The 18,309-nt window shown below is 44.6% G+C and overlaps 1 protein-coding gene across 2 annotated transcripts in view; it reads right to left on the bottom strand.

Moving 5' to 3' along the window:
- Positions 1-4,439: 4,439 nt before the first annotated feature.
- The window catches only part of Dusp10 (dual specificity phosphatase 10), a 39,703-nt gene continuing 25,833 nt past the window's right edge, over positions 4,440-18,309 (bottom strand). For both annotated transcript variants that reach the window (XM_021198685.2, XM_029538865.1), the window contains exons 3-4: positions 9,808-10,179; positions 4,440-4,818 (exon numbers count right to left, since the gene is read on the bottom strand). In XM_021198685.2, coding sequence (XP_021054344.1) covers positions 4,553-4,818; positions 9,808-10,179 — 638 coding nt within the window. In that variant the 3' untranslated portion in view covers positions 4,440-4,552. The remainder of the gene's footprint in view (positions 4,819-9,807; positions 10,180-18,309) is intronic.

Below are 18,309 nucleotides of genomic sequence, written 5' to 3'. Positions count from 1 at the left end.
ACGCACATACTCAACACTCACACACAAACACACACACACACACACACACACACACACACACACACATTAAAAAGGAAATAAACCTTTTCAAAAACAAGCAAAAGCATATTTTACTATACAGACTGACATGGTTGTGATTGTCCCGAGTAACCTGGGCTGGTACTGGGTTAAGGGAAAGTCCATTTGGAATGCTAGTGTCACTTAGATTGTTCTTCTTTGTAGTTGCCTTTGTTGCTATAACAAAACGAGTGGAAAACAATCTAATACAAGCCCAGTTGTCAAGGTCTGGGCCCTTCAGAAGGCAAAGAACCATGATGAAGGATGTGCTTACTGAGGACAAAGGAAAAGAATGAACAGTGAGAGATGGAGGTTCCAAACTCGATGACGTAGACGACAAAATCAGCCTAGACAGGAAGTGCCTTTCCCACAATTCCCTTGCCTGTCTCACATTGGGTTACTAAATCTGAGAGGAAATTTGCATCAAGTTGGGGGGAAAACAAACAAACAAAAATAGGAGCCATCCCACTTTAGAAGGGCAATGGGGAGAACTAGAGTGAGCATGCTTTGCCTTGACCCTGTGACTCACCTTGACTTAGCAGGAGCCATGAGCTCAGCTCCTATGCTCTATCCTGGTCTCCTTCTCAACCATCAAGCCACATGCTCATCACCTTTATAATTTCACCTTTACGCCCTTCTATTTCTTTTTTTTCTTTTAATTATTATTATTATTATTATTATTTTCTTTATTTACATTTCAAATGCTATCCCGAAAGTTCCCTATACCCCCCCCCCCCGCCCCTGTTCCCCTACCCACCCACTCCCACTACTTGGCCCCCGCCTTCCCCTGTGCTGGGTCATATAAAGTTTGCAAGACTAAGGGGCCTCTCTTCCCAATGATGGCCGATTAGGCCATCTTCTACTACATATGCAGCTAGAGACACGAGCTCAGGAGGTACTGGTTAGTTCATATTGTTGTTCCACCTACAGGGTTGCATCCCCCTTCAGCACCTTGTACACCCCTCTATTTCATGTCCAGCTTTTCTCTCCCATGGCCTTATTGACACAGAGTTTTCAGGCCATGTCGCACAGAAGCAATACTCTGCCAGTGAGTCTTTCAATGTTTCCAAAGCCTGGTTATTTCACACCACTGATGAAGGTAACCAGGGATCAAAATCAGGAACCACTGGCAGTACAGCTGTCCTTCCCTACTGCCTCCAAAGGGCAGGAGGGTAAAACCGGGGCCACTACAGTTCCAGAGTGTGATAGGACTTATGCTTTGGAGGACCAGTGCTTCCGTATCTTCTACTGAGCCCTGCCCCAGAACAGCTGAGGTTTGAGGTTCAAAATAATCCCGCATGTTATCTCTACAGTTCATGTCCAAGAGACAGGTTTCAAATAAGGTGAAAGTTAAGACAGTTTGACCTTTGCTTGGCTCGCCAGGTTTACCCCCCAGAAGACCCAGAGAAATCGGCACTGCTTCTCTACATCTCAATTCTCAGATGATTTGGATCCTAATTCAACACTAGTACCCTTTCTCTTGTTACTCTACTTTCCCATTTCCCCCTGATTTTTCTCTTTAGCTTTTCTGGGTCATCTCTCATTTGTTGCCAACATGTGATGACTACAGCCTAAGAATGTTTCCACTATTATTTTGCATACACGTTCTTGTCAGCTTCTGTCCTCACTCTCCACTCCATTTACCTTGGTCCAAATGTCACTGGCAGGAGCTCATCTGTGAACTAAGCTGTCTAGACTCATTGATACTGGAAAAGCATCTGTCAGCTCTTGAAATAAATGTGGACAATCTGGAGTTGTTGTTCTATCCAGACCAAGGCAATGGTGCCTACTCTACTGATCATTAGATACACTCTGGATTCATTCCACCAACTCACTGTATTCCTTCAGCACTGGCCCTAGGAATGACTCTTGAGGTGGATAGAGACTATGCTGTCTCAGAAGATGCAATCAATCATTTCCCAACTCCATCCTGAAGGTTGCAGGCAGCTAGTGAGAGGCTCAGAATGCTGGGGAGTCTGCTTTCCAGAGCCTTGGCTCTGCTGATCCAGTGGGTTCATGAAGTGATTAACATTCCTCATGAAGAAACAAAGGTGAAGTGACTCAGAGCAGATTAGGAGAAAAGACTGGAGTCCCTCTCAGAATTCTTGGTATGCTGGTTGGCAGGATTCCTGTTGCCCCAAGACAGACCTTCTCCTAAGCTCATAAACTTCCAAACACATAAATCATGTCCATGTAGCTATTGAGTCCTTCCCTCCATTTGCAGAAGACATGATAAAAGAGCAAAGAGAAAGAAGAGGAAGGGGAGGGAGACATATAGAGAGAATTTTATACCCCAACAGGACTCCAACTTTTAGACTTAGAAAATGACAAACCTGCCAGGTATCCCAAGTCACTGTGTATCAGACTCTTTTCAGTCTGCTCTAGTTGACAGAAACAAAACAAAACAAAACAAAACAAGAACTGTTGACAGTACAAAAATGCCAAAAAGAGATTTACTTTTTGACTACTTCATATTCTATATTAGACTAAAGTAATTCCAGCTCTAGCTCTCAGTTCCTATTATGCTCAATTTCCACTTTTCTAATGAAAGAAAAATTTAAATGACTCTTGGCAGACAAGCTATTTGAATAAAGAAATCAATGTCAAAATATTTCTGGTGTAACATTTGTAAGCAAATGTTCACAAAAATATTTATGTCAAATGTAGTCACTGGAGCCAGACATGCCAGAATTCTTCAGCGCTTCCTCGCACCAGGCAAACTTTGGGGCACTGCAAATGTTCCCATTGGCTAAGTCCCTCTAGATCTGCACTCTCTAATAAAATGTACAAAACTGTAGGATTATATATCCCTCCCACACCGCTTCCAACTGTCTGTGGGTTACATAGCCAGCACTGTCAAAGTCCGTGTGCACACAGAGCTGATTTCTACTGACTTGGAAAACACTGGAAGAGTACACCTTTTGCAGCTTGTACTATAGGGTGAATGTCCCTAAAAAGTGTCATGTGATCTCATGTCAATTGAGGTGGGTCTGTGAAAACCATACAAGGCAGATTGTCACTGATACTTACATGTAGTTACCAGGGAGACAACTGTATATTCTAAATCCTCAGTTTGGCTGTGATTTGATTATCAAGTCTTGTGGAAGCTGCTCAAATTCATGAGTCCACTGTCTCACAGGAAGAGGATGGGAGGGAGAAGAAGAGCACTGGGATCCTTAGGCCCCCTCCATGAGTGGTTCCACTATACACTCTCATCCCCATCTCTTTAGAAAACCCTGTGCTTTGTTTCTAACTATATTATGTGTACAGGCCCAGCGGGCAAGTGCAAAGAATGACACATCCCCAATAGAGGTTCATTTATATAATGAAAATAAATTCTTACACCATCAACAAAAACACACCAAGGAATTTTTTGTTTTTTTGCAAAAAATATTTTTTAAATAAATTTTTGCTTTTTTTTTTTTTTTTACATTCTGATATACATATGTAACAAGGTTTATGGCACTGTAACCAGAATCAAATCAAAAGAAAGACAAATAAAAGGAGGATGAGGAAGAAAGTGGGGGAGAGAAGGAGAAAGGAGGGAGGGGAAGCCACTGGTATTGTTGAATGCCTGTCTCCAAGGCCACTCCTCACTCAGTTGCCAGCTCCCCTCAGCTGCACACTCCAAACACCATTTTTATTGCACGAGTGCCAGCAAAGGCACATGGTAGAATGGTCAGTTTTCTTCTGCTAAACAAACAAACAAACAAAAAATTCTCTCAGACCCAGAGAAGGGGAAAAGATAACCGGAGTATGGAATACACAAAATCGACACTAGCCTGTCTCCCCAGAGAAGGTGTGAGGCGAGCTGAAACCACTGAGCTTGCCAGCCCCTCTCTTCGCACCAGTGAGCACAACTGGGCACGGTTTGGCAGGGTTTGCTTTCCACATGGTTGTCCAGTCAATTCCAGGTCCAGCGTCTTTTCCATTTCCTTTTGGTTCTTTGTAATTGAAGGGCGGTATCTTCGGTCTATGAGCCCGCACAGACTATACAGTCAAAACTCTACAATAAGCTTACAAGGGAAACTGTGAAGAAACAAGTTTTATAATATTTTTATTTGTTGACTTAAAAAAAAAAAAGACCTCTTTAACCTAACTGCAATACCAGTTTAAGAGAAGTGGGTCTCATCCACATCAACAGTTACAGTCTTCTTACACTTATGAAAAATAGAGTCTTTAGACAGGTTTGTTTCCTTTCACAAACACTCCCGACCTAAAAAAAAAAAAAAAAAAAAAAAAAAAAAAAAAAAAAAAAAAAAATAAGCGAAGAGTAGAGAAGAGAAGAGAAGAGAAGAGAAGAGAAGAGAAGAGAAGANAGAGAGAGAAGAAGAAGAGAAGAGAAGAGAAGAGAAGAGAAGAGAAGAGAAGAGAAGAGAAGAGAAGAGAAGAGAAGAGAAGAGAAGAGAAGAGAAGAAGAGAAAGACAAGCTAGAATCCACCTTCCCTCCTGTTCGTCTCCTGAGAGAGCACAGCCCTTTCCGGCCTGCCCATGGTCACACGACCGTCTCCATGCCCATCAGCTTTGGTGTAAGGATTCTTGGTGTCACGCCATTGTTTAGGTCTTCCTCAAATTCCAGCAACTGCCCCATGAAGTTGAGGTTCGGGGAAATAATTGGTCGTTTGCCTTTGACGAATTTGTAAGCGTCAGTCATGGTCATCCGTGTGTGCTTCATCAAGTAGGCAATAACGATGGTGGCGGATCGGGAAACGCCGGCCTGGCAGTGGATGAGAAGTCCCTTCCCACACTGGTGAGCTTCCTCTGTGGGACACAGAGACAGGCAGTAAGAAAGGGGGACAGAGGGAACTTAACTTGTGCCTGAGTCAACAGTGGTTCCTTTTGCACAGAGAGAATGGATTCCAATGGTTCCAAAGCATGATGTACCGATGGATCCTACATATTCAAATCTCCAGCTATAGGATTGGCCACAATCAGGAATCAGGAGCTGTTGGTTTGCATTTTCTTAAATTATTAGAAAAAAAAATCAGGGGTGGTACACATGCCACAGTGTGCATAGGGAGGTCAACAGACAACTGGCAAGCGTCAGTTCTGTCTTTCCTCAATATAAGTTGGTAGAGATTGAACTCAGGTTGTCAGTCTTGGCAGCAAGTCACTTTTTTTTATTCACTGAGTCATCTCATTTGCCCTTCATTGTTTTGAGGGGGAAGGGTGTGTGTGTGTGTGTGTGTGTGTGTGTGTGTGGATGCATGTTTGCATAAGTGCAGATGCATGTTCACATGTGTTGGTGGAAGGCCATGTTCAGTATCATGTGTCTACTTGATCTCCCTCCATGTTACATGATGCAGCATCTCTTGCTGGATCGGGAGATCTGGTCAGCTTGCTCTGGGGCACCCCATTTCAGTCCCTCATGCCATGGGATTCCAGGCAAGCTGTTATAGCTTTGTGGCTTTTACATGGGTTCTGGTGATCATAGCCTCCATTCCCATGCTTGTGTCGTTAGAGCTTCACTGTTGAGCCATGTTCCCAGTCCCCTACAGCTCTACATTTAGAGAGAAGATAAAGCAAGGATGTCATCTGTGGAAACAGCACATGTCACGGGAGATGGGGAGACAGAGCTGTACCTACAACAGGACACACTCAGGAGAAACAAGCTACTGAGCCTGCCACAAATGTTATCAGACCTCTTTCAGGACAACCTTGTTCCTTTTCTATTTTCTCTAAAATCATAACACTGGCATAAAGGGAAGAAAAAGTTATTAGGAAAGGAGGAAAGAAGGAATGGAGATTTTGCTGAGCACAGAAATGGGCATGTGATACAGGTTTTCTGATTAACAATGTTCATACCACTTTCCAGGTTATATGACTACATGATTCATAAAAACTAGTGCTATTAGCAATGTATCATCCACATGCTAGACACAGAGGCACACACACACACACACACACACACGCCTTTATCCTACAGATTGTTCTCTATAAGAGCAAGCATTTAATGCATGGAGTTTTACTAAAACTTCATAGAAGGGAGTGAGTCAAGGTCACCTGGAAAGTTCCTATACTCAGCTTCTGATCAGAAACGTCAAATGTCAGTGAGGCCTGTAGAGTACTGGTCTACCTCATGGCCCTTAACAGCAGTGTTTCACTCCTCACCTTTACATACCCTGGTCCTCCATGGCCATCATCTGGAAGGCAGGATTCCCAAGTAGCTCAAAATAGAGAGCATCAGAAAGTGGCAGGTTTCATATTAAAAGCTTGGGATGCCTGTGAGCACTGAACAACATTTTTTTTGTGACATTTCTAGATTAAAACACATCCCCCAGGAAGTGTCCCCAGAGGAATGCAGGTCAATGATAAGGTAGAGGAAAAGGGAGTAAAGAGACTTGTCCCTTAGTTAAACCACCCACACTGGCTGCTTCCCAGTAGACAAAGAAACAAACAGGATGTAACTATCTCTCTCACCAGTCTGTAGGCAAGCTTGCTTCGAGAGACCCAAGAGTAATGCTTCAGGAAAGTCTCCCTTTGTCAACACTAAATGACCTCCCAAACCAAGGCCTTAGGACATGGTGGATGAGAATGAGTGAGGTGCACCATGAGTGTGACCGTCTGTTCCACTAACACACTAGCTGAGTGACCTTGTGAGTCCTCTGAACCCCAGAACTTCGGTTTTCCTGCTTAAATAATGCAAAGGACACTAGTTCGCCAGCCTCTGGAACTTTGGAAATGAAGTCATTTGATTCTGGGGTTAAACTGGCATTGTTAAACTCTAAACCTGAACACTACTTAGTTTACATTAAACTCAGGTGAATGTTATTATACTGTGAACCTTGTTGTTTGCCCCCTGAAAGCCACACTATAAAATTTCAGTTTATCCAATCAGAGAACAAAACCATGCCCACCCACGTGACCCTGAGTTGTTCTGCAGGCTCAATAAATGTTGCTTGTCATTAGTTTTGTTTTTCTTCTAAAAGAGGAGGTAAGCCTGAATAATCCAGAAGGAATGTGAGCACCATGGCTGTAATCTCTTAGCACAAGCCTATCCCATGCCACTCACTAAATGGAAAACAAATTCCCAACTTCCTCCACCTGAAGTGAAGCAGGTGGGACTCTTTTTTTATAACAGCCTCAAGTAACTAAGAACTTCATCGCCCTGGAGACAAGCATTTCTTGCTCAGGATACAAGGCTTGGCTCGGATTTTATGAATAAAGAACCCAGGGCATCTTTGTACCCAGTGTTAGGAACTAATCAGTGGGGCAGGCATGGTAAACACGGGAAAGAGTCCTGGCCGGAAATCAAGAACACTAGGTCCTCTGTTTTCACAGGTATAGGCATGTCGCAGCACACACGTGGAAGTCAATGTGGGGGCTTGCCTACTACCTCCTTTGAGATGGGATTTCCTGTGCTGCTGTGGATGCCAAGCTAGATGTCCTGTGAGTGTCTAGGGGCGCTCTGCCTCCTATCTTGTCACGGGAGAGAAGGCATTACAGACATGTACTCTTGCATCTGACTTTCCATGGGTTCCACGGGATTCAAACTCAGGTCTTCAGTCTTGCGCAGCAAACACTTTCCCCATTGTGCCTCCTCCCAGCCCCCAGTTCCTTCCTGACACTAGAATTCCTGATATGGAAAGGTCCCCTTCCTTCTGAGTTCGGAGACCGCTCTGGCTGTCCTGCCAGAGTGTCTATGGGACGGCCGAGCTGTGAAGGACAAACTGGAAAGGAACACAGACAGTTCAGAGCTGCCAATTTGGGGGAAAAAAAAAAGCCCCATCACCCTGGTGGGTGCTAAACTTGTGACTTTTTTTTTCTGCAACAACCATGGATGTTTTCTTCCTGAGACAGAGACCTGTGACAACTTACGGCGCTAATGTGGAGAGCATTGGGCTACCTCTTTGTGCTGATGAAGGCTGGAGTCTGTTGGAAATGATGTTGAACATCTGCCACCTGCTCTTCTTGTCCTAGTCATCCTGAGTCTAGCCACAATGCTACAAGGGCTACAAAGGCTAAGTTCAGCACTGAGCTGGTGATTGCTTCCTTCTGAGGTTAGAGCCTACTTGGCTAGAATTTTCTTTCAGGGGCTTGATCCTTCCTGCTTCTCTGAGCAGGAGACAAATTGTCAAAGAAAACATGTACCTTCTTCTCATGGGCACTAACATCAGTCCTTGTCACTCAGTGTTTAAGAACTGAGATCACTCTGGTAGAAGATGACAGACAATTCATGCCATCCTTCCATTCTTCCCTTCAAGGATGAAGTGAAAGGAGAAACTTGCCACAGCTTGGCCTGCTTCTGAAGAAAATTCTTCAGAGCCAGCCCTTTCTCTATGCTTCCTTTGCCTTGACCTCAAGTGAAGAAGCCACACACTGTGGCTCACTATAACTCACAGTGCCCAATAGAAATTTCTTCCCCTATGCTGGGTGAATAAAGCTGACCAATTTGCTCTGTGAAGGTTTGGGGACAATTAAGGTGATATCATGTCTCTACTTGGTGCTTCCTTCAGGGCTTGGAGGACATAGAGTAGGCAGCAAGAATAGTTCTGAGCAGTTCTTCACGCTCCCTTTGAATCTTCTGGTCATACAGTACCTAAGTAGCAACCTCCACCATTGCATCTTTGTTAATGGGAGGATGGAGGATAGGAACTTCCAGTTGACAGATGTTGGACAAAGAGAATGATTATTGCTTTAATATGAATGTGAAATGGTCCCACAGACTCATGTGTCAAATGCTTGGTCCCCAGCTGGTGGTACTGCTTCCAAAGGTTTCTAAAATGTTAGAAGGTAGAGAGGCTTGCCTGAGGAAGTAGGTCAGACACTGTGCCACTCAAGGCTATATGCTGTCCTGGTCCCTCCCTTCCTAGTCACCATAAAGTCAGTAGCCTTCATGGGGTGAGACAGAACATGGCAGTGGACACCTCACTCATTCTCGTCCACCATGTCCTAAGGCCTTGGTTTGGGAGGTCATTTAGTGTTGACAAAGGGAGACTTTCCTGAAGCATTACTCTTGGGTCTCTCGAAGCAAGCTTGCCTACAGACTGGTGAGAGAGATAGTTACATCCTGTTTGTTTCTTTGTCTACTGGGAAGCAGCCAGTGTGGGTGGTTTAACTAAGGGACAAGTCTCTTTACTCCCTTTTCCTCTACCTTATCATTGACCTGCATTCCTCTGGGGACACTTCCTGGGGGATGTGTTTTAATCTAGAAATGTCACAAAAATGTTGTTCAGTGCTCACAGGCATCCCAAGCTTTTAATATGAAACCTGCCACTTTCTGATGCTCTCTATTTTGAACTACTTGGGAATCCTGCCTTCCAGATGATGGCATGGAGGATCAGGGATGTGGAGGTGTGGAGTGAAGCACTGCTGCCAAGGGCCATGAGGTAGACCAGTACTCTACAGGCCTCACTGATGACATTTGACATTTCTGATGAGAAGCTGAGTATAGGAACTTTCCGGGTGACCTTGACTCCTTCCCTTCGTGTCTGTCTTACCCCAGGCCCAGAATCAATAGCACCAAGACCTGAAACCTCCAGGATCAGAAGTCAGATAATTCCTCCCTTTAAGACAACCTCTCAGGTGTTTCAATGATGGTAACAGAAAGCTCATTATCTCAACTATGCCTATCCAGGTAGTTCTGAGACTAACAGGAAGGACTATGCATTAGGTAGGTTTTGTCTTGTTGTTGTTGTTGTTTTCCCTAACATAGGAATAAACATCGGACCTTATATCAAAACCAGAAGTAGAGGGGAAGAGAGAACCAAGAGGAAGTTCCCCACCCGCCCTGCTGTGGGAGATAGTTACCAATGAATTCGAAGGCCTCTTCAAAGTACTGCCGCAGGTTCTGTTTGTTGCTGTCTGTGGCTGGCAGCCTCTTGTAGTTGAAGAGGCCTTTCTCATAGTGGTACAGAGGAAGGTGTGTGGTGACATTGATGACGTAGCCGATGTTGAGCCTCTGCATGGTGTCTAGGTCCTGAGCATCCTGCTCATTGCCGAGGAACAGGAAGGGCAGGATGGGCGTCAGCTCTGCGTTCTCGATGTCAGGGGTGGTGGGGACAGACTGAGGTAGCATGCTCGAGGCCGCAGATGCACCACCCCCCACCTCCCGGCACTCTTGGAGCTGGAGGGAGTTGTCACAGAGGTTTCCATGGTTCTGTTTAAAACTACTGAGTCCCCCTGGAAGGAAAACACAGAAATCACAAATGAGTGAAGCCCACAGAAGGGAGTAAAAAATGTCAGCTTCCCCATAGAAATGGGTGTCACTGTGGCTATGCACGTGCTTTAATACTTCTAAAACAAAAACAAGAACCAGAAGTCTGTTTTGGAGCCAACTTCAGAGGGCACTGTGCTCCCTATTGCAAAACTGGGCCAAGGTGCCTGGGAACAAGCTCCACACAGCACCCCGTAATTTCATCAACTGAAAATCTGATTTGCGTCTAACAGACATATGGTCCCTGGCCTATATAGAACTCGTACTTTGGGAGTTGAGAAAATCAGGGATGATATCGCCCTACAGAGGACTTCTGTTTGTCTCCTGGCACTGTGCACACATGTCTTGTATCCTCTATGACTGACTCACTTTACAGAAGGACAAGTCCACTCAGCGGCAGAGCGGTTACTAGCAGGGCTTGTGGAAAAGTCAGGTTACACGGGCTAGTATCCGGCTTGCACTATTGACCTGAGTTGCACAAGCATGTTTCTCTGAGTGTGAGTTCGAGACAGAGAGAAACACAGATAAAGTGTTCAGCATACTCCCAACTCCCAGCCACTCTGCAAGAACAAGCTATTTCTATTTATCTTATTTCTGCAGCTACCCAAAGGTAGAAAACACAGAGGGAGGCTTGGCTAAGGTAAGTTAGGGTTGGAAGAGTGACTTCTTCCACACACGTCCTGTCCTTGACATTTGTAGATCCTGACTTCCAGGAGAGTGGCATCTGAGAGTGGCCCATTTTCCTGTACTTAGCTTTTAGAGGATTGTGGGTACACTAAACCATTAACGGTGACCTCTGATGGATCTAATAGCGCACACTCCGAGCTCAAGGCTCCGCTCTAACTCCAAGGCTTGGGTTTGAAACTCTTAAAGGTTTGAGGTTAAAGCTGCATCAGTTTTCCCGAATTTAGCATGCGGACATGGCCTTGCATAAGTACAGAGTCACTCCCGGAACTCACTCGGGCACAGCTGTGCAGTCAGATACGTGGGGGTGTTCACGCAACACCATCTGTTTGATGGTGGAAGCTGAGAACTGACTCCACAAAGCTGGCCTCTGGCTTCCGCACTCACACACAAAACAAACACAAACAACACCTCGAACATACACTCAACAACAGTAAGTTTTTAAAAAAGAAAGAAAAGACTGAGTAAATACCAAAAATAAAACTATTAAATACATCCATGGGATGTTATGTACCTACTAAAGGAATAACTATAAAATCAAAGAAAATGATTCTATTTAATGCTAAAGGAAAAAGAGCTAATTTAAAACTTTCTGGAAAAAATAAAAAGCCTAGCCATGCCAAAAAGAACGGTTAAGGGAATGCATGGGTCGGAGTTTGTCACTTATGCTACACATATGTATACACAGACAAACCTGAAGGATTGTGGAGCTCAAATTCTACTACGTATATGAGAGAGACACTAGGAAACCTGGGAAGGGGTCACCAAAGGAGCACGGGACACATGGGGTCTTCTAGAAAAGGGTGAGACCCTGGGAAGTTCCTGGAAGCGACGTCCTCCCAGTCACAGAGGTCTTGCGTGTCCCAAGGCCTAAGGCTGAAAGCACAAAGCCTGAACAGAGTGAGTGAGGCTCTGCTACCAGGACAGGAAGTTCACTTGTCCACCAGCTTCTGAACTGACACCACATCCTTCCAAACCCCAGTCTCACTTTTGACCACTAGAGCAGGTGACCTGAACACAGCGTGTCCCCAACCGATGCACACAGCCAGCTGTATAACAGAACACAGGTCATACTTTCAGCAGGGAATGGCAACAATTCACAGTCCACTCGGGAGGGAGGGTCATCCTGTATCCAGTCTACCAGTCAAAAAGGAGACAAGGGACGCAACAAAAAATGGTTTTAGGAGAGCATGTCAGAGCTTTGGCTTCATTTGACTTCATTTCTGTAATTACACTCTTGCTGTTGTCTGCTGTGGTGAAATCATTATAGCCGGGTGGCTAGCCCAAAGGGAGCCTTCCAACGACAAAGAAAAATGCAAGACGCAAGGAAAAACACGTCACCAGTGAACACTTCACAAGTAGAGTGTAAAACTACCCACTGTCACTGTGGCAAACTCCACAGAGGCCACAGGAAGGAGCTGTGTGGCAATCTGCTGGGCTCCACAAAGCCCCCAGTTAACAGCCCCATGCTGATCCTGCCAGGGGAACCGAATTCACTTCTCTCTGAAGGAAAAAGACACTTGCAACCTTTTTTCCATGTAAGATGGGAGGAAGGACTGAGGAACTAAACTCAAAAGAAGAGGCTGGGAGGGGGAGGAGGCGGCTCAGTTCTTATTTAGTGTGTTCGAGCTGTAATTTGTCTTAAAGCAGCTAGTTTGAAAAAATAAAAAATAAAAGGCATACCAAAACACCCTCCCACCCCCAGACACAAAACAACTCAGCAGAGAGCTTTTTAAAATTCAGTCTCTGCCCCTCCTTCCCCAGTGACATCAGCCGGAGGCTCCCCACCTGCCCAGTTGCCATAGCACTCGCACAAAGACACACAATGACATCAGCTGGCATGATATCAGCGCTTTGAATGCAAACAATACAAGAAGAACTACTTTGTTTAAGGCCTTGGGTACAACTGTGTTCTGGGGAGCCAATGACGTAATGCTAACAGGTGGCAAGGGGCCTTCCATTTGCCTAATGGGGGAAAAAACATGGGGGAGGGGTGGATCAGAGAGAGTCTGAGACTGACACACTGAACGATTCTACCATAGGGTGCTGTGTGCCTATGTGAAATGATGTGTGTTATTATATGTCTGAGCCATGTGAGAAAGACACTTGTGGACTACTGTCTGTAGGGAGAGAAAGGGGAGAGGCCTCATGTGACTGAAACATCTCAGCTGGACAAGGAAGTTCTCACTGAGGGTCAGAAGAGACAGCCTTCAGCTAAGTCTGCTCATGCCAGGCATCCGTCCTCACACAAGAGTGATGTACAGTGTCACAATGAAACGGAGACTCTCTCCTGGATGGAGTCGAAGGCAGCATGAGATAGCAGTATCTTACAGGGATATTTCAGAGAGATCTGCCTAGGGGTTATTTGTTCCTCTTAGGGGTGAGTATGGGATTGGGAGTAGCAGAAGGTAAGAGTGGAGCTCATGAGGTCATTTTTGGCCCTTCAGACCCTATCAAACGATTACCTAATGGGGGGAGGGTTAATTTTGTTTGGCCTGATTACAGAAGAATACTACAAAGGGGTGGGAAGTGGGAAGATGGCTTAGTCGGTAAAGGGCCCACTTCACAAGCACGAGGATCTGGGTTTGAATCCCCAGTATCCCTGAGAAAGCAAAGGACAATAGTACATGTCTGTGATGTTTGCACTGGGGAGGAAAAGACAGGGAGATTCCTGGTACCTCACTGGCCAGCCAGAGTAGCCAAATACACACAGACACAGACACACACACACACACACACACACACACACACACACACTAAAAGCATCATTAAAACATCATTGGCGAGGTTGGAGTAGAAGAATGACGGGTGGAGACACATGGGCCCGGCCTCCAGTGAGGTCTCAGCCTCCAAGGCACTATGTGAATCCCTTTCCCTTAGGAAAGTTCTGTTTGCTGTCAATCATACATAATACAGCCTATGCCCGGGGCTGGGGTAGAGGACACCTGTGTGAAGGTTTACATATGCAGCACATGGCATCCCATACATCCCAACCCACTGTACCTGCCATCAGCACCATGACCCTACCTACACTCCATCCAGTAATGGAGAAGCTGCTGGAGGCTGAGCCTGCCCTGACAAACCCTTGCCATGAGATCCTAAGCAGGCTTCTCATGTGTCTCTTCCTCGGTTTCCCCTTACCAATGAGAGAAAACAGTAGTGCCTACACAATACTATTCTAAGAACAAAGTTAACAAAATTAAGTTCTCTGAAACCATATGGGATACATGATGAGCACTTTATTAGTAACCAGAAAAGAAAAGCCTTATGTCATACAAAAACTTTGGCAAGTGAACATTCTAGAATTTTCACAGTTTAATATTTATTTATTTATTTTACTGGTCTTTCTTGAAAAAGGATATTTCTTTATAGATCTGGTTGGCTGGGTACTATGTAGATCAAGGTGGCCTCAAATTCATGGCAGTTCTCCTGCCTCAGGCTCCACCCTGAGGATATACCATCACTCCCAGCTTAAATTTTTATTTATGAAATAGCTAAGAGCCAATTTACCTGAGAAGTTTTAAAGTATAAATAACACAATTCTTTCTAAAAGTAAATAACAGGTCCCATCTGAACAACAGATCTGATTTTCTCTCACCTGGACTGGCTTTCCCAGTGAAGATTGCAATTCCTGCTTTTGCCAGGAACTGAGTTTTTAAAAAGTGAAATAGTTTTTATCCTTCTCCTCAACTCTCTCTCACTACTCCAAACTGGGAAGGCTTCCTGTGCACACACAGTTTGTGGTTATCTATGCAGCTATATTTGAGCTATGTACAACAGTGCAGAGAATAAACATTTTCAAACCTTTTCTCAAAACCAGGTTTTCTTGGCTTTAAGTACATGGGCTTAAATGACAATCATGAAACACCCACCCCCTCAAAAAAAAAAAAAAAAAAAAAAAAAGGTCTGGATGCCACCTGCAGAGACCAGATGAGTTCAATGGCAACCTCTGGAAGTGCCAGCCCCTCAGTTTGGTGGGGAAACCCTTTTCCATAGCCACACTTCCGCTCCAGTCCTTGCTAGCTGCCGCAGTGCCTTCTGGGATCTGATTCTCTGGCTGTGGGGCTAAAGAATGAACCTTCACATACCTAACCCATAAGCAGGAAACGCGGGTGTTCTACAGGACAGCCCTTGCAGACACAGGCTTCATGCTAAGCTCGGAGGTGAGCCTTAGCCAGAAGTGTAAGGAGAAGACGGTCAGCAGACAGAATTAGTATCTACCGAAGGGTGGGGGTGCTGCCTACTCTAAAAGGGCGCTCTTACTACTTGCTGCAAGAATGCTGTTGGCGATAAGGATGACTGGTGACGGCCTTGCTTTTCTGCCTGGGTTCCCAGGCAGGCAGGGCATTGGCAGTAGTGAAGATCGGGGACTGGTTGAAGCAAGTCTGTAGTAAAACCCGGTCCGGTCCTAGCCCCCACCGTCTGCATCACCTCCAGTGGGTTATTTAATACACCCGCAACTCAGTTCCCACATCAGTAATTCGGACATATTCATCCACAGACTTCAACACAGACACCGTTATACATAATATAGCTCACAAATGTCAGAATTATTGGCATATAATAAATATTATGTAGCTCCCCCAGTGGAAATGATAATATATCACACAGTCTTCTGAGGTTCTGTAGGCACAAAGATAAGGCGAAAGAATAAGACCTAGCTGAGGTCAAGTGTCTAAGGCCGACATGTCCGGAGATGGGGGCAGAGCACCATACTATGAGAAGTACATGGAGCAGCCGCTACAGCCATCAAAGGGGCTTGTACATTTCATTTCCTATGAACTTATCCACATAGCTCATAGATGAGAATGGCCGTTTGACAGTACAAGTGACTTCAAGTTCAGTACCAGAAGGCATGAATTAAATTATCTTAGGATCCAGCCCTGTGGGAAGCTATATTGGCAAGAGAGAAGAGGGTGAAGGTGCTGTCTTCTAGCACATAAGGGATGGAGGAAAGGTCAAGGCAAACAGGAAAGGAGGCAAGGGGCTGAGTGCAGTGGTTTTGTGGGTCAGTACTAGGTAAAGAATATTCTAGCACATATACCATCTGATGGCTTCTTCAAACCAGTGTGGACTGCCTTCACTGCGAAATTCCCAGTGTATGAAAAGACATGGTGACAAAGGGGTTAGACTTGAAAACCAGTTTGAATGCAAAGCAGGAGGGCTGCATCTTCCTAGGAAATCTCTTCTTTCTCCTCTCTCTCTCTCTCTCTCTCTCTCTCTCTCTCTCTCTCTCTCTCTCTCTCTCTCAACCAATGGTTCTGGAAACATTGGACATCTGCATTCAAAACACAAAAGATAAATCTTGACAAAGAGCATGTTCTCTTCACAAAAATTATACAAATTCAACCATAGTTTTAAGTGTAGAATGGAAAACAAGAAAACTCATAAAAGACAATGCTGGAGAGAATGCAGACATTTCTGGTATAGGAATGTATTGCCAAAGATCTGACCCATGAAACAGAGAACAGCTAATGTTGCCTTTATTAAAATTAACTTACACTAAGACAGGCACTATCAAGAGTAAAGGATAGGCTGGGGCGGTGGTGGGGCACGCCTTTAATCCCAGCACTCAGGAGGCAGAGGTAGGCAGATTTCAGAGTTCGAGGCCAGTTTGGTCTACAAAGTGAGTTCCAGGACAGCCAGGGCTACACAGAGAAACCGTCTCGAAAAACCAAAAAAANTCTCTCTCTCTCTCTCTCTCTCTCTCTCTCTCTCTCTCTCTCTTTCTAGCTAGCCCTTTCTGTCTGACTGTTTGTTTCCGAGGAACCAAGGAAGGGAGAAGACAGCTCAGATTGGCAAGCAGTCCTGACAAACTTGCTCAGACTATATGGAAGAAGTATGTGTGTATGTGTAGAAATGATATGTAAGAGTATAATATACGGTTTTAGAAATTCCAGAAATAAGATGATGATGGGGTAGGGAGATGCTCAGGTGGTAGAGGGTTTACCTAGAACTTACACTGCCCTGGGTTCAATACCCAACACCACATAAACTGGGTATAGTGGCACATACTTATAATCCTAAGACTTGAAAGGTGGAGGCAGGAAGATCAGAAGTTCAAAGCTATTCTGTGTTACAGAGTTCAAGTTCTGCCTGGGCCACATAAGACTCTGTCTCAAATGAACATAGGAAATTAGGAAACAGAACTTCACACACACACACACACACACACACACACACACACACACACACCAACAATTAAAAACTTCTGTGAGAAATGCAGTTCATTAAGGAAATGGTAATCTATAGAAAGGGTAAACAAAAATATACAATTTACATATACAAAGCATTTATTATATACTATATACCCAATAGATGATAACAATTTTTCTCAGAACTACTCTGTAAGTTTCAGCAACCAGATGCATGCCTGTGTGTAACTTTGAACTAAAACAATGCTAGAATATTCTAGTTTTGAATTTATCGCTTCATGTTTATATTTCCAGATTAATGGCTTTGGTGGAAGTTCGGTTCTTGGGGAGAAGAACTCTTAGACCCTTGCACATGGGTCTAGCCACCTCCTACAGGGGGCATGGAACTTCCTGAGATGGTGCCACAGGAGTCACAGGGGAAGTATGGAGCTATGGCTTGAGTTTATGAAAACCATTTGCAAACACTAAGACATAAAGTAAACATCTCTCTCCCTGTCTACTTTAGTGACAAATCCTAGGTAGATGCCACTTCAAAAATGCTATGTATGGCCAGGCATGTTTACCTAATATTTGCCCTCACAATGGGGAGCCTAGATGTAGGAGGATCAAGACTTCAAAGCCAGCCTCAGTTATATAGAAAGGTCAAGGCCAGCCTGAGCTACATGAAATCCTATTTCAAAAAGAAAAACAAAACCCATCACAAACTATCTTTGGACCTCGGTCTAAAGGTCATTTCTCTTCTTTGTGTCCATGAATCTGACTCAGTTGGATTTCATAACATTTAGAGATGAAGGGGGAAAAATCTGGTAAGTCTATACCAGAATTTGTTTGAATTTGGAACTCACTGAATTTTTTCTTTGGATTCTTGTGCTGGACAAAAGAATATGACAGGCCATATATGCTTACAGGAAGTAGATATGTCTGCACAGTCATCTAAGCGTGGGTATTTCTTCTTCCCTCCTGGTGCCTACCACTCCTCTGCCTGAATCATGGGGTGTGTTGAAAACAAAACCAAACCCAACAAACCCTAGCCTTCAGGAAAGAAGCTATCCCAGACTATGAACGCACTGAGAGACTCCAAACCAGTAACTGCTCACTCCTGATTTCCTGTGCCCTTAGTAAGAGGCTTCTTTCTAAATCTGTGGTGTAATGGACTCATCCATGAGCAGTTAGGGGGCCAACTGCTTATGTTTTGTTCATGATTCTTCAGCTGTTGTCTTTGATAGCATCATTAGTACCCTCAATAGGAATGTGCTT

This window comes from Mus pahari, chromosome 5 (assembly GCF_900095145.1).
Source record: "Mus pahari chromosome 5, PAHARI_EIJ_v1.1, whole genome shotgun sequence".
In the NCBI taxonomy this organism is placed as follows: domain Eukaryota; kingdom Metazoa; phylum Chordata; class Mammalia; order Rodentia; family Muridae; genus Mus; species Mus pahari.
This window is presented reverse-complemented; position numbering and strand designations above follow the sequence as displayed.